Raw genomic sequence first — 14,351 nt, 5'->3', positions numbered from 1 at the left:
ACTCTGGACATCCTGGCCGTGGGGTCTTGCCAAACGAAGCTTTTCTTTTTTGAGGCGCGGGGGTCGTGTTTGTATATGTGCACCCTCTACCCCGAACAAAACACAAGCGTAGTAGGAATGTTTTATTAGCAAAGAAGTTTCAGAGAGTGGGTGAAACAGGGCTGTATCACTCCTTGGTCCCCACCTCACTTTGGTGGGGCCAGGCTGAGCCCCTTCCTGCCACAGTCACCCCCAACTGAAATTGCCTTTCTCTTCGGCCAGTGTTAGCCTCTGAGCAGAGGACCCTGGACCATTCTGTGCGCCAAAGACTAGGTGACTGAGGAGGAGATCTCCCCACAGCTAGGTGTAGTGAGCCAGACGGGGCAGCTCACTGAACCTGGGGGTTCTCTCCATGGTCGCTGCATTCTCCTTCACCAGGTGTGGCTGTCTGGGAGCCAGGGGGTGACTCGCTCTGGAGAGAGGGGAAAAGAGGGGGGCCTGCTGCAATCTCCTTAAGGCAGGAAACGTGGGATTCAGCACCAGCCTCACCTAGTGGAGCCAGGCTGCCTGGTTTGTATCCTACCTCTGCCTCTTCTGACCTGGAAGAAGCACTTGACCTTCCTCCCACATCTCTTCCAGTGGGGCAAGTGTAGGTGTAGGTTGAAAGTATTGCAAGTTGAAATGTGTTTAATACACCTGATCTACCAAACACCACAGTTTAGCATGGTCCATCTTTAGCCTATTCAGAACGCCTTAGCCTATAGTTGGGGAAACACGTTTAACATAAAGCCTGTTTTAATGAAGTGTCGAATGTCTTATGTAATTTATTGAATACTCTGCCAAAGTGTGGTTTCTGCTAAGTACACATCGGTTTCACACTATCATGAAGTCAAAAAATTGTAAGTGGTACCAGGTGCAATGGCTCACACCTGTAATCCCAGCTACCTGGGAGGCAGGAGAATTTCTGGAACCTGGGAGGTGGAGGTTGCAGTGAGCTGAGGTCGTGCCATTGCACTCCTGCCTGGGCAACAAAGCAACTCTGTCTCAAAAAAAAATACAAAAATGAGCTGGGCATGGTGGCACATGCCTGTAATCCCAGCTACTCAGGAGGCTGAGGCACGAGAACCACTTGAACCTGGGAGGTGGAGGTTGCAGTGAACTGCGATTGTGCCACTGCACTCCAGCCTGGGTGACAGAGTGAGACTCTTGTCTCCAAAGGAAAAAAAAAATTAGCTGGGCATAGTGGCACGTGACAGTAGTCCCAGCTACTTGAGAGGCTGAGACGGAAGAATCGCTTGAACCCGGGAGGTGGAGGTTGCAGTGAGCTGCAGTTGCCCCACTGCACTCCAGCCTGGGTGACAGAGCAAGACTCCGTCTCAAAAATAACTAAATAAAAAATTGTAAGTGGAGCCACGGTAAATTGGGGTCAACCTGTACAGGATGAGTGGGCTGATACTTTTGATTATGAAAGTGCTGAAACATCCTGGCACTTGCCATCAGAGTATAGTGGCGTTGGGGGCCAATGTGTTCTGCAAACTCACCCCATCTCCACTTCTGAAGCTCTAGACCCCCTTCCCCACCCTGCCTGATGCCAAAGGGCTCCTTTTTCCTTTTTTTCTTTTTGTTTTGTTTGTTTGTTTTTTGTTTTTTTTGAGACAGAGTCTCGCTCTGTTGCCAGGCTAGAGTGCAGTGGTGCAGTCTCGGCTCACTGCAACCTCCACCTCCTGGGTTCAAGTGATTTTCCTGCCTCAGCCTCCCAAGTAGCTGGGATTATAGGCACGCACCACCATGCCCAGCTAATTTTTGTATTTTTAGTAGAGATGGGATCTCACCGTCTTAGCCAGGATGGTCTCGATCTCCTAACCTCATGATCCACCTGCCTCCCAGAGTGCTGGGATTACAGGCCTGAGCCACCGCACCTGGCCCCTTTTTCCTTTGATAACAGCCTCCCTGGCAGTAGGTAGCAAGAGCCCAGACATGCATGAAAGGTCTTAGCTAGGTCTCTGTGACTTTAAGTTGCTTCCCCCTTTGAGGCCTCAGTCTCATGACCTGGGGTAGTGTCAACCTCACTGGGGTTTTGCTGCTTTCACATCAAATCCCAGCCCCTGCCAGGCACTCTGGTTTCACACCTGTAATCCCAGCACTTGAGGATGCTGAGGCAGAAGGATCCCTTGAGCTCAGTAGTTTGAGGCTGCAGTGAGCTCTGATCACGCCACTATACCCCAACCCGGGTTACAGAGTGAGACTCTGTCTCCAAAAAAAGAAAAGAGCCACATAGGAGAATCTAGACACTGGTTCTGCACCCCTGGTGCCACCTTTGGGGAGCAGAAAGGGAGGCCTGGGGCATATTTACTATCCTCTGCAAACTGAATTTGCAGCTGGGAAGGTTTGTTTCTCCAGAGCTGTGCTCACCTGGGTTTCGGGCTGGCCCGAGCTCAGGTGGGCATGTAGCAGAGCGGCCACCTCATCCTGCTCAGCCTCCAAGGCAATGGCCAGGGCACTGGTGCCCTCCTGTTGAACGTTAGGGACAGTCAGATCCCTGAGCCAAGCCATGGGCACCCCCCAAGATGCCAGCCCTATTGTGGGGTCTTACATTGTCCAGGATGGCAGGGTCGCAGCCTGGCTGGGCGAGCAGCAGCCGCACGGTGTCCAGGCGCCCATACTCACTGGCACACATCAGCGCCGTGGCCCCATCCGCATCCTGCGCGTTCACATCAGCCCCACACGCCAGCAGGGCTGCCACCATGTCCTGTCGGCCGTGGCTGATGGCCAGCATGAGAGCGGTCTGCCCCGTCTGGGGAGTGGGGAAGAAGAGGGGACAGGCTGGGGTAGACTCAGGGAAGGGAGGTCGCAGACAGGTTGACTCCCAAAGTGGAAGTGACTCCTGGCTGAGAGCCAAAGTGGGGGCGTCCACGCACCTGACTGGCCTTGGCATTGACGTCACCCATGCAGAAGAGTCTCTGGACCACGGCCATGTCCTCCTCCTCCCGCCCCACAGAGGTAAGTGCAGCCAGCATGAGGGCTGAGTAGCCTGCTCGGTTCTGGCGGTTGACCTCGCAGACCCCTGGGAGAGAAAAGGGGGCCGTCCACGGAGACGCCAACACCGCGGCCCGACTTGATCCACTCAGCTACCTGCAAGCCTTGGGCACGGCACCTGCATACAGGGTGGTCTCTTCAACGTTCTCCCCACAATAGCCACGTGGTTCCTCCCTTATTAGGGTGTTGCTCAAATATCTACTCAGTGAAGGACCTTCCTATTTCATCTTTTTTTTTTTTTTTTTTTTGGAGACGTAAGTCTCGTTCTGTCACCCAGGCTGGAGTGCAGCGGCACAATCTAAACTCACTGCAACCTCCGCCTCCCGAGTAGCTGGAACTACAGCATGTGTCACCATGCCTGGCTAATTTTTGTATTTTTTAGTAGAGACAGGGTTTCACCATGTTGGCCAGGCTGGTCTCGAACTCCTGACCTCAAGTGATCGACCCACCGTGGCCTCCCAAAGTGCTGGAATTACAGGCATGAGCCACTGGCCCGGATCTCCCTATTTCAAATCAGGCAGGGACTTGGTTTTGTTTGCAGCTGTATCCCTCAGTACTTAGAATGATACCTGGCACATAGTACATGCTCAGTTAAACATTTGTTGACTGAATAATAAAAGGGTATGTTTATTTTCATGGCCACCGCCTGCCAAGCCACCATCGTTGCTCCCCTAAAGAACAGTGCCAGTCTCCACCCTTGACCCTGAATCAACTTCAGGTTCCACACAGCAACCAGGAGCAACTATTTATTTATTTAGAGACGGAGTCTGGCTCTGTCGCCCAGACTGGAGTGCAGTGGCACAATCTCAGCTCACTGCAACCTCTGCCTCCCAGGTTCAAGTGGTTCTTCTGCCTTGGCCTCCTGAGTCAAGCTAATTTTTGTACTTTTAGTAGAGACAGGGTTTCACCATGTTGGTCAAGCTGGTCTCAAACTCCTGACCTCGTGGTTCACCTGCCTCGGCTTCCCAAAATGCTGGGACTACAGGCATGAGCCACCGTGCCTGGCCAGGAGCAACAATTTAAAATGAATTTGGTTGCCGGGGCAGTGGTGGTGGGCACCTGTAATCCCAGCTACTCGGGAGGCTGAGGCAGGAGAATCACTTGAACCTGGGAAGCAGAGGCTGCAGTGAGCCAAGATCACATCACTGCACTCCAGCCTGGGTGACAGAGTGACACCCTGTCTCAAAAAACAAAAAAACAAAAAACCTGCCAACACCTTGATTTCAGACTTCTGGCCACCTGTTGTGTGAAGCAGGTCACAGTGATACTGTGATGGCAGCCCTAGGAAGAAAAACAGCCTGGTCAACGCTGCCTGTCCTGAATGAAACACAAATGTGAGCTCACTTTCCTCTGGGATCAGTTCTGTTACCATCCTGGCCCCTGTTCCTCCCAGTGCCTGTTTGGATGACATTTCCTGGAGTGGCTGTTTTAATCCCTGTCTCCTGCCATTCTGAAGGCTCTGAGAATTGAAGTAGTTTAAGGAAATGAATGGGCAGGAGGGGCATATAGTAAGGAGCCTGGGGAAAGGAGCGGGGTCAGAGTCATGAGATGGATACCCTAGTGATGAAGGAGAGCTGAGATGAGGGACTGGGGAATAAAGAGTTAAGTCAAATGACAGCAAAAATTGCGGCCAGGCATGGTGGCTCAGGACTGTACACCCAATGGTTAAGGAGGCCAAGGCAGGAAGATCGCTTGAGGCCAGGAGTCTGAGGTCAGCCTGAGCAACATAGTAAGACCCCATCTCTTAAAAAATTTGGCCGGACAAGGTGGCTCATGCCTGTAATCCCAGCACTTTGGAAGGCTGAGGTGGGCAGATCACGAGGTCAAGAGATCAAGAGTCAACATGGTGAAACACCATCTCTACTAAAAATATGAAAAGTAGCTGGGCGTGGTGGTGTGCGCCTGTAGTCCCAGCTACTCGAGAGGCTGAGGCAGGAGAATCACTCAAACATGGGAGGCGGAGGTTGCAGTGAGCCGATATCACACCACTGCACTCCAGCCTGGTGACAGAGCGAGACTTCGTCCCCCCCAAAAAAAAAAAAAAATTAGCTGGGTGTGGTGGTTCGTGCCTGTGGTCCCAAATACTCAGGAGGCTGAGGTGGAAGGATCGCTTGAGTCTGGGAGGTTGAGGCTGCATCACGCCAGTGCACCCCAGCCTGGGAACAAAGCTGTCTGTTAAAAGGGGTTGGGGGATGTTCCCTGTTTGGGTGGCATGCTGTGTGGGTGTCCATGCCTTCCACTAAGACACCAGTGTAGGCCGGGCACGGTGGCTCAAGCCTGTAATCCCAGCACTTTGGGAGGCTGAGACGGGCGGATCACGAGGTCAGGAGATCGAGTTCATCCTGGCGAACACGGTGAAACCCCATCTCTACTAAAAAAATACAAAAAACTAGCCGGGTGAGGTGGCGGGCGCCTGTAGTCCCAGCCACTCGGGAGGCTGAGGCAGGAGAATGGTGTGAACCTGGGAGGCAGAGCTTGCAGTGAGCTGAGATCCGACCACTGCACTCCAGCCTGGGAGACAGAGCGAGACTCCGTCTAAAAAAAAAAAAAAAAAAAGACACCAGTGTAAGGCGTCAGGTGGTGAGGGGGGAGCACACAGAAATAACCAGAGTGCGGTTCCTGCAGGCTAGCCAAGGGACCTACCCATCTGCCTGCTCCCTCTCCCTTCTCTCTTGCAACTACCCTTGGCCTTGCTTAACTAAAGAATCACCCTGGCCAGGCACCGTGGCTTACGCCTGTAATTTCAAAACATTGGAGGCCGAGGCAGGAGGATCACGTGAGCTCTGGAGTTCAAGAACAGCCTGGGCAACAGAGCGAGACCTCATCTCTACTAAAAATACAAAAATTAGCCAGGTGTGGTGGACAACGCCTGTAATCCCCGCTACTTGGGAGACTGAGGTGGGAGGATCACTTGGGCCCGGGAGTTGGAGACCAGCCTGAGCAACATGGTGAAACCCCATACCTACAAAAAAAAATTAAAAAGAATCACCCTCTTTGTTGGCTTTATCCCCTGGTTGTCTTCTGCTATGGCCCTTACTACCATTTGAAATCATTTTATGTTTTTACTTGATAATCCTCTCTCTACACTCTTGGCTCACCACCCCCACCACACACACACACTCAAAACTACACGTTCCTGAAGGTTCTGGGGGAGCAGGCATTTATTCAATGCACACTGGACGGTTTGCTGTGGGTCTGTCAGGCAGGCAGGTAGGGTCGGGTGAGAGACGGGTATGGAGAAGAGTTCACGACAGGCTGAAGGAGGATGACAGAGGCCAAGAGACAAGGGGTGGGGGCTGTGAAACGGAGAGGGCACGGGGGTAACTGTCTCTGTAAGGTCCAAGGATGACGAGTTGGGAATGGGAGCCTGTGAGCTGAGAAGCTGGGAGGTGAGGGCCGGGAAGTGGGGAGCTGGGAACTGCGATTCTGTAAGGGGCACAACTATTAGTGACATCAAGGTCTGGGGCTGATGTTACACCTGTAAAGCTGACGTGGGGCAGAGTCAAGGGCAAGGAAGGAGAGCAGTCAGGAGGTTGGAGGGATCATGGGGGAGGATATTGAAATTGACAAGCGTCGGCTGGGTGGGGTTGCTCACTCCTGTAATCCCAGCACTTTGGGAGGCTGAGGCGGGCAGATCACCTGAGGTCAGGAGTTCAAGACCAGCCTGGCCAACATGGTGAAACCCTGTCTCTACTGAAAATACAAAATTTAGCCGGGAATGATGGCACTTGCCAGTAATCCCAGCTACTCGGGAGGCTGAGGCAGGAGAATCACTTGAACCCATGAGGCAGAGGTTGCAGTGAGCTGAGATCACACCAATGCACTCTAGCCTCGGCAACAGAGCAAGACTCCATCTCAAAAAAGGAAAAAAAAAAAAAGAAATTGACAAGCGCATCACAGTTCTCCCCACTTTCTCATTTGTAGTTCTCAATAATAACTATAGGCCAGGCACGGTGGCTTACTTCTGTAATCCCAGCGCTTTGGGAGGCTGAGACGGGCAGATCATGAGGTCAAGAGATCGAGACCATTCTGGCCAACGTGGTAAAACCCCATCTCTACTAAAAATACAAATTAGCCGGGCATGGTGGCAGGCGCCTATAGTCCCAGCTACTCGGGAGGCTGAGGCAGGAGAATCACTTGAACCCGGGAGGCAGAGGATGCAGTGAGCCGAGATCACACCACTGCACTCCAGCCTGGCAACAGAGCGAGACTCGGCCTCAAAAAAAAAAAAAAAAAAAAAGAGACTATAGAATGCTTTAACTTACGTGGAGCCTGACCAACATGGAGAAACTCTGTCTCTACTAAAAATACAAAATTAGCCAGGTGTGGTTGTACATGCCTATAATCCCAGCTACTCAGGAGGCTGAGGCAGGAGAATCTGGGAGGCGGAGGTTGCAGTGAGCCGAGATTGTGCCATCGCACTGTAGCCTGGGCAACAAGAGTGAAACTCCGTTGCTCTGGAAATGCAATCTTGAGATAAGGAGGAACTGGCTGGAACAGCCTAGGCTCTGTTCCTGCCCCCATCTAGAAACAGGTTGTCCTTTAATGCGTTAGCCCAGCAATTCCTGTTCCCCAGGGTATAAAACCTAGAGTGGGCCGCTTTTCAGGGTCCCTCACCTGCAGTGCAAGTGGGGCACCTACAGACCAGATTCCATCCATCTTGGGCAGCCTTCCTGAGCCTTGGGGGATTGGCTCACTGTCAGTCTTAGGCTTCTGCTGTCCCTTGCTGCCTATCTGTAAATAAGGAACCTGCTTCGTATAACTTATGTGAATGAGTATTCTACCTTACCAGACTCGGGCAGGTAGGAAAAGCACATTCCAAGGTGCAATGCGCTGAAGGGGTAACCAGTGCACAGTGGACCTGCTTTGCAGCAAGGATTAGACTGGAGGGAGAGGGGGAGAACTGGCCAGGAGCTAAAGTTCAAGAAACAAGGAGCTACTTGAGGTCAGAGGTAGAAGCCGGAGAGGCAGAGTGGGGAGGGGCCTAGTCAGTGACAAGATGCTCCAACGTAGGGTTTGAGAAGGAAGAGGGGTAAAGGTCTGGAAGTGGAGAGCAAGAGCAAAGGGTACACCAAGGTACCTCCAGGCCCTGAATTCCAGGGGATGAAAGAGAAAACCGCTCCTGAATGCAGGGGCATTGGTGTATATGACAGCAAGCAAGTATAGGCAGAGGGGAGATGGGTGAGAACCAGGAGAGGGTCCGGAGAGGTGGAGCCAAATGGGAATTAGAGGCTGGGCACACTGGCTCACACCTGTAATACCAGCACATTGGGAGGCCTAGGCAGGAGGATCACTTGAGGTCAGGAGTTCAAGACCAGCCTGGCCAACATAGTGAAACCCGTCTCTACTAAAAATATAAAAATTGGCCAGGTGCGGTAGCTTATACCTGTAATCCCAGCACTTTGGGAGGCCGAGGCAGGCGGATTACCTGAGGTCAGGAGTTCGAGACCAGACTAACCAACATGGAGAAACCCTGTCTCTACTAAAAATACAAAATTAGCCAGGTGTGGTGGTTCGTGCCTATAATCCCAGCTACTCGGGAGTCTGAGGCAGGAGAATAGCTTGAATCTCGGAGGCAGAGGTTGCAGTGAGCCAGGATTGTGCCATTGCATTGTAGCCTGGGCAACAAGAGCGAAACTCCGTCTCAAAAAAAAAAAAAAAAAAGCCGGGTGTGGTATGCGCGCCTGTAATCCCAGCTACTCAGGAGGCTGAGACACAAGAATCACTTGAACCTGGGAGGTGAGGTTTGCAGTGAGCTGAGATTGCACCACTGCACTCCAGCCTGGGCGACAGAACGAGACTCTGTTCAAATAAACAAACAAGGCCGGGCACAGTGACTAACGCTTGTAATCCCAGCACTTTGGGAGGCCGAGGCAGGCGGATCAGTTGAGGTCAGGAATTTGAGACCAGCCTGGCCAACATGTTGAAACCCCGTCTCTACTAAAAGTACAAAAATTAGCTGGGCATGGTGGCGGGCGCCTGTAGTCCCAGCTGCTCAGGAGGCTGAGGGAGGAGAATCGCTTTAAACCAGAAGGCGGAGGTTGCAGTGAGCAGAGAGATCGCGCCACTGCACTCCAGCCTGGACAACAGAGTGAGACTCCATCTCAAAAACAAAAAAACAACAACAAAACAAGTAGGGATTTGAATGCAGGAGATAAGGGGGCCAAGGAGCCTGGGGCCTCTTGTGGTGACCAACGATGCCAACTCCCCTGCTGCAGCCCCAGTCCCCTTTAAGGCATGAGATGCCCAATAAATTCATTTAGATTCATTCACTGTCCCCTGTCGCCTACAATGCCCCAGCGTCCAGAGCAGCTGTAACCTTTCCTAGGTCATAAAGACCTGCAGGGATGGGAGGGATCTGTGTGTTCAGGGGGTTCGGGGCAGGCAGTGGGACCCGCCTCGGCCTGTAGTTAGTGCCAGAGGTGCCCAAAAGCTGACTCAAGAGGTTTCTGAACCTGCAGGAGGGCACCTGGAGGGAGGGGGCTCCTGGTGGACAGCAGTTTGTTTACTGCCCACCAGACCCTTTGTGCCCAGTTTATCGGGGCAAGCAGCTGGAGGTGGGTGGGGCACAGTGCCCCATCCCAGGAGGGAGTCAGAGCCCCGCCTGGTGAGTTCCTCCCCTCCAGGCTGGACATTGGGGCTCAGGAACTCGGTGAGTGCTCCGGCTGGAGATTCAGGGACAGAGCACATGGTGGCCATTTACTGATCTCCTACCACCTATATTATCATAGCTACCCAGGGAGGGAGGCCTTGCCAACCCCATTTCACAAGCAAGATTAAATAATGCCCCTAAATTGAGGTTTACTAAGCCCAGAGCTGTTTATTCCCTCCAGCTGCAAAGTGGGAGGAGTCTCAGGGCAGAACTAGAGGTATGGTGGGGCCAAAAGGCCTCTTTTTTTTTTTTTTTTTTTTTGAGATGAAGTCTTGCTTTGTGGCCCAGGCTGAAGTGCAGTGGTGCTCACTCTTGGGTTACTGCAACCTCCGCCTCCTGGGTTCAAGTGATCCTCGCACCTCAGCCTCCCTAATAACTGGGATTACAGGTTCCCACGACCACGACCAGCAAGTTTTTTTTGTTTTGTTTTGTTTTGTTTTTGTTTTTGAGACTGAGTCTCACTCTGTTGCCCAGGCTGGAGTGCAGTAGCACAATCTCAGCTCACTGCAACCTCTGCCTCCCAGGTTCAAGCGACTCTCGTGCCTCAACCTCCTGAGTAGCTGGAATTACAGGCATGTGCCACCACACCCGACTAATTTTTGTATTTTTAGTAGAGATGGGGTTTTGCCATGTTGGCTAGGCTGGTCTCGAACTCCTGATCTCAAGTGATCTGCCCACCTTGGCCTCCCAAAGTGCTGGGGTTACAGGCGTGAGCCACTGTGCCTGGCCCAGAGGGCAGAAGGCCTTTCAGAACCCAGACACGAAGAGGTTTAAAACCTGAGGAGGCTGACTGGGTGCAGTGACTCACATCTGTAATCCCAGCACTTTGGGAGGCTGAGGCAGGCAGATCACGAGGTCAGGAGATCAAGACCATCCTGGTCAACATGGTGAAACCCCTTCTCCACTAAAAATACAAAAATTAGCTGGGCATGGTGGCGCACGTCTGTAGTCCCAGCTACTCGGGAGTCTGAGGCAGGAGAATCGCTTGTACCTGGGAGGCAGAGGTTGCAATGGGCCGAGATCGTGCCACTGCGCTCCAGCCTGGGGACAGTGTGAGACTCCGTCTCAAAAATAACATAACATAACATAACATAACATAACTCGAGGAGGAGTGGTGCCCTGTGCTGGACAGCCATTCTCTGCTTTCATCTCCGGAGTCTTTAAGCCTAGGTCAGCCCCTTGCCCTCTCCTCCCCTATTTCCTGGTGTCCCACCCACCCTCCCTTGGCTCTGACCCGTATTCAGGAGCAGGCTTGCGATGGCCAGGTTCCCGTGGGACACACTGTAGTGGAGGGCCGTGTTTCCGTTGCCATCCGTCAGGTTCACCACGTGCGCCAGCAGCTCGGGTCCCAGGTGCCTCACCCCTTCCAGCATCCTGGCCACTGGCTCCGCCTGAGAGCGCCGCTGGCTGGACACTCGAAACCACTCCAGGGCCACGAGGCGCACTGCGCCCTGCCGGGATAGGGGAGAAGATGACATCAGCGATGGTCCCCGGCGGCACCGTGGTAGGGGAGCTGGGGGGCGGGGGGTACTGGGAAGAGACCCCTTTGGCGTTTCCAGGCAGGGAAGGAAGGTCACTCCTCGTCCCGGTAGGGAGCCATGCGGACCCAGATGGAGCATAGCGTCGGGGCCACACCCCTATCGGAGGGCAAACAGGCGGGGAGGGGGTCCTTTCCTTCTAGGGAAGAATTTGCGGGAGAACCTGATTGGGAAAAGGCAAGGCGCGCTTGCCTGGGGGGAGTCTGGGAGTGGGGCCGGGACCGGGCCTCTTTGGGGAAACTAAGGAAAGATCGCAGCGCTGTCCTGGGAAGGAGATCCCTTCGGAGAACCCGGGGTAAGGCGAGGTGCCTGGCGGGAAGGGATGGAACCCGGTGCCCTCCCCTAAGTGGGCGTCAGAGGTCCTTGGAGGCGCCCGCGCCACTCCCTGGTGCTGGGCTTCCGGGGCACTCACGCCGTCGCGGGCTACTCCGCGGGGCCGGCTCAGCTGCCGCTGCAGCGCTGCGCACGCCTCCCTTAGACGCGGGCTCAACTCACACCTGCAGAGAAAGCCAGGAAAGGCTCAGGATGGATCGGGGGCAGCGCCGACCAGGAGGGGAGCAGCTGCCTCCTCTCCAAACTCCTAGCGAGCGCCGCTCACCTCCCCTGTGCCACCGGCTGAGGCTCTGCCTCCGCCTCGGGCTCAGGGTCCCGGATGTCCCCGCCACTGGGAGGGCCAGGGGTGCCCGAGTCGGATTCCCCGCCGCTGTCATTCCCGGAGCCCGAGGAGCTACCCGGGGGCTCGGCGCCACCGTTGTCGCTGTCGCCATCGCTGTCGCTGGCGTCCTCGCTGGAGGAGCTCTCGTACCTGGGGGCAGGGTGGGAGGCGTCTGCTAAACCTACCCTGTGGGCTTGTTCTGGAGACCTGCGACGTGGGTGTGGCCGTTCCCATTTTATAGATGGGGAAACTGAGGATTTCCCAGACCATGCTGCCAGCAGAGGGGCAGAGCTGGGGTTCCAACCCCAGTCTATGTCCCGGCAGAAGATGCCACGGGAGGGGAAAGGCGCTCACTCTCCATTGAGGACCCCAACAAACTGCAGGTTCTTGGGTCCGGAGCTGGGTTGGGCACCAGCGGTGCCGTCTTTCTTCTTCATGATGGATTTGAGGATGCCTGGCGGGGATGAGATGAGGGCACTGAGTTCGAGTCCGGCGCCCAGCAAGCCAGGGCCCAGCGACGGGGTCGGGACTCACCCGCAGGCGCCATGGCCCTGTCTCTGTCCGTGGATCCGGGCGAGCTCTCCTGAATCAGGGAGGGCACCTCCGCCGGGGGCTCGGTCTGCACGGCCTTTTCGGCACAGCTCCACAGGGTCTGGGTGGTGGCCTCGCGCAGCTGGGCCCCCGCCTCTGCTTCCTCTGCAGCCTCGCGGGCCTCCTCCAGCTCCTGCAGCCGGCCCCGCAGAAGTTCACTCACCCCGCGCTGGTGCTCCAGGCTGGCTCGCAGCAGCTCCAGCTCACGCTCGGCGGCCGCGGGCAGCCCCAGCAGCGCCTCGGTCACCCACGCATCCGCCTCAACGGTCTCGGGGGCAGCCTCCACGCCGGCCTCCCGGGTCTCCGGCACGGCCTGGGCACCCGTTTCTTGGGTCTCGCGCACCGCCTCGACGGCCACCTCCCGGGTCTGGGGCGTCCCATCGAGACTCCCGACCGCCCCGTCGAGGACCTGGAGCGCGCCCTCGCTGCGCCCTGCAGCCAGGCCGTCTGGGCCGTCAGCCCGGGGGCTGGCCCTGGCACGGACGCCGCGCTCGGAGGTGGCCAGACGCTCGGTGAGCCGCCGCAGCTGGGCGAGCTTGTCCGGGCGCGTCTCGGCCTCCCAGTCTGGCTCAGACTGCGCGCGCCCGGCCAGCAGCCGCGCCTTCTCAGCGCGCAGCGCGCGCACCTGCTCCTGCAGCTCGGGCAGCGCTCGCGCCTGGTCCTCGAGCTCGCGCAGGCGCCTCAGCGCCGCGGCCATCTGCTCGCGCACCAGCTGCAGTTGGGCAGGGCCGGGCGAGGCAGGGGCAAGGTTAGGGGCGGGGCTGCTGCGGCCGGACACTCGTGGGCTACGAGGGACCCCGCGGCCGGGGCTGGGCGCGCGCTCGTGTGCCTGCGCCAGCTCCAGCCGCCGGCTGGTCTCCCGAAGCGTGTGCTCGACGCGCGGGTTGCGCACGGGCGCGCGCGGCGACATCAGTGGCTCCGAGGGCGCGCCCGGGGAGAGTACGCCGGGTGCTGCACCGTCGTCACTGGCCAGGGACTCGCTGGATGTCCAGGCGCCTGGGCTACGTGTGCCCGCGAGGCTGGGCCGGGGCGCGCGGGGACGACGCGCGGGCAGGGGGCCAGGGACGCGGCGAGCGGCGGGGCCACGCTCCAGCTCCTCTATATACTTGAGGAAGTCCAGGTCCAGGTGGAAGCCGTAGGGCGTCTCCACCAAGTAGGGCGAGCTCGGGCTGCGGGCGCCCCCGGTGGCAGGGACCGGGCACAGGCGGGGGCCGCCCAGGTCTGGAGGCACGACGGGGACACGGGGAGGGGGCATCAGAACAGGGAGACCCGGGAAATACTAAACAAACCGAGCGTGTCCCCCACCCATGCCCACGCTTCACACCTATCTGTACCCAAGTTTTCACTCAGTCGCACGTTTAATGAGCGCCTACTGTGTGCTAAGCACGTTTCTAGGCCCTGGGGACACAGCAGTGAGCTAGACAAACATCCCTGTTCTCCTGTAGAAAGCAGATAAGCATCCTTCCAAACGATACCTACGGCAATGATGATAATAACGGAATAAACGGAGGAGGCGCTACTTAGCCTCTGGTTGCCAGGGAAGCTTTCCTGTGTAGGGGACTTTCCTGTGGAGGGGAGCCCTGGCCCGGCGTGGTGGTTCGCGCCTGTAATCTCAACATTTTGAGAGGCCGAGGCGGGTGGATCGCTAGAGCTTAGGAGTTCGAGACAAACCTGGGCAACAAAGTGAGACCTCATCTCAAAAAAAAAAAAAAAAGAAAGAAAGAAATAGCTGTGCATAATAGTGAGCGTCTGTAGTCTCAGCTACTCAAGAGGCTGAGGTGGGAGGATCACTTGAGCCAGGGAGGCAGAGGTTGCAGTGAGCTGAGATCGCACCACTGCACTCCAAACTGGGTGACAGAGTGAGACCCTGTCTCAAAAAAAAAAAAAAAAAAAAAAAATA

General features: G+C 55.9%; 1 protein-coding gene across 2 annotated transcripts in view; it reads right to left on the bottom strand.

Moving 5' to 3' along the window:
- Window positions 1-108: 108 nt before the first annotated feature.
- KANK3 (KN motif and ankyrin repeat domains 3) overlaps window positions 109-14,351 on the bottom strand; it is a 24,682-nt gene continuing 10,439 nt past the window's right edge. For both annotated transcript variants that reach the window (XM_023197429.2, XM_023197431.2), the window contains 9 exons: window positions 12,395-13,672; window positions 12,215-12,314; window positions 11,804-12,010; window positions 11,618-11,702; window positions 10,902-11,118; window positions 2,898-3,043; window positions 2,573-2,773; window positions 2,392-2,490; window positions 109-451 (listed from right to left, as the gene is read on the bottom strand). In XM_023197429.2, the coding sequence (XP_023053197.2) occupies window positions 368-451; window positions 2,392-2,490; window positions 2,573-2,773; window positions 2,898-3,043; window positions 10,902-11,118; window positions 11,618-11,702; window positions 11,804-12,010; window positions 12,215-12,314; window positions 12,395-13,672 (2,417 nt within the window). In that variant the 3' untranslated portion in view covers window positions 109-367. The remainder of the gene's footprint in view (window positions 452-2,391; window positions 2,491-2,572; window positions 2,774-2,897; window positions 3,044-10,901; window positions 11,119-11,617; window positions 11,703-11,803; window positions 12,011-12,214; window positions 12,315-12,394; window positions 13,673-14,351) is intronic.

Source organism: Piliocolobus tephrosceles, chromosome 21 (genome assembly GCF_002776525.5).
Source record: "Piliocolobus tephrosceles isolate RC106 chromosome 21, ASM277652v3, whole genome shotgun sequence".
NCBI lineage: Eukaryota > Metazoa > Chordata > Mammalia > Primates > Cercopithecidae > Piliocolobus > Piliocolobus tephrosceles.
Note: the sequence above shows the minus strand (reverse complement) of the source record. Positions and strands in the feature narration are given on the sequence as shown.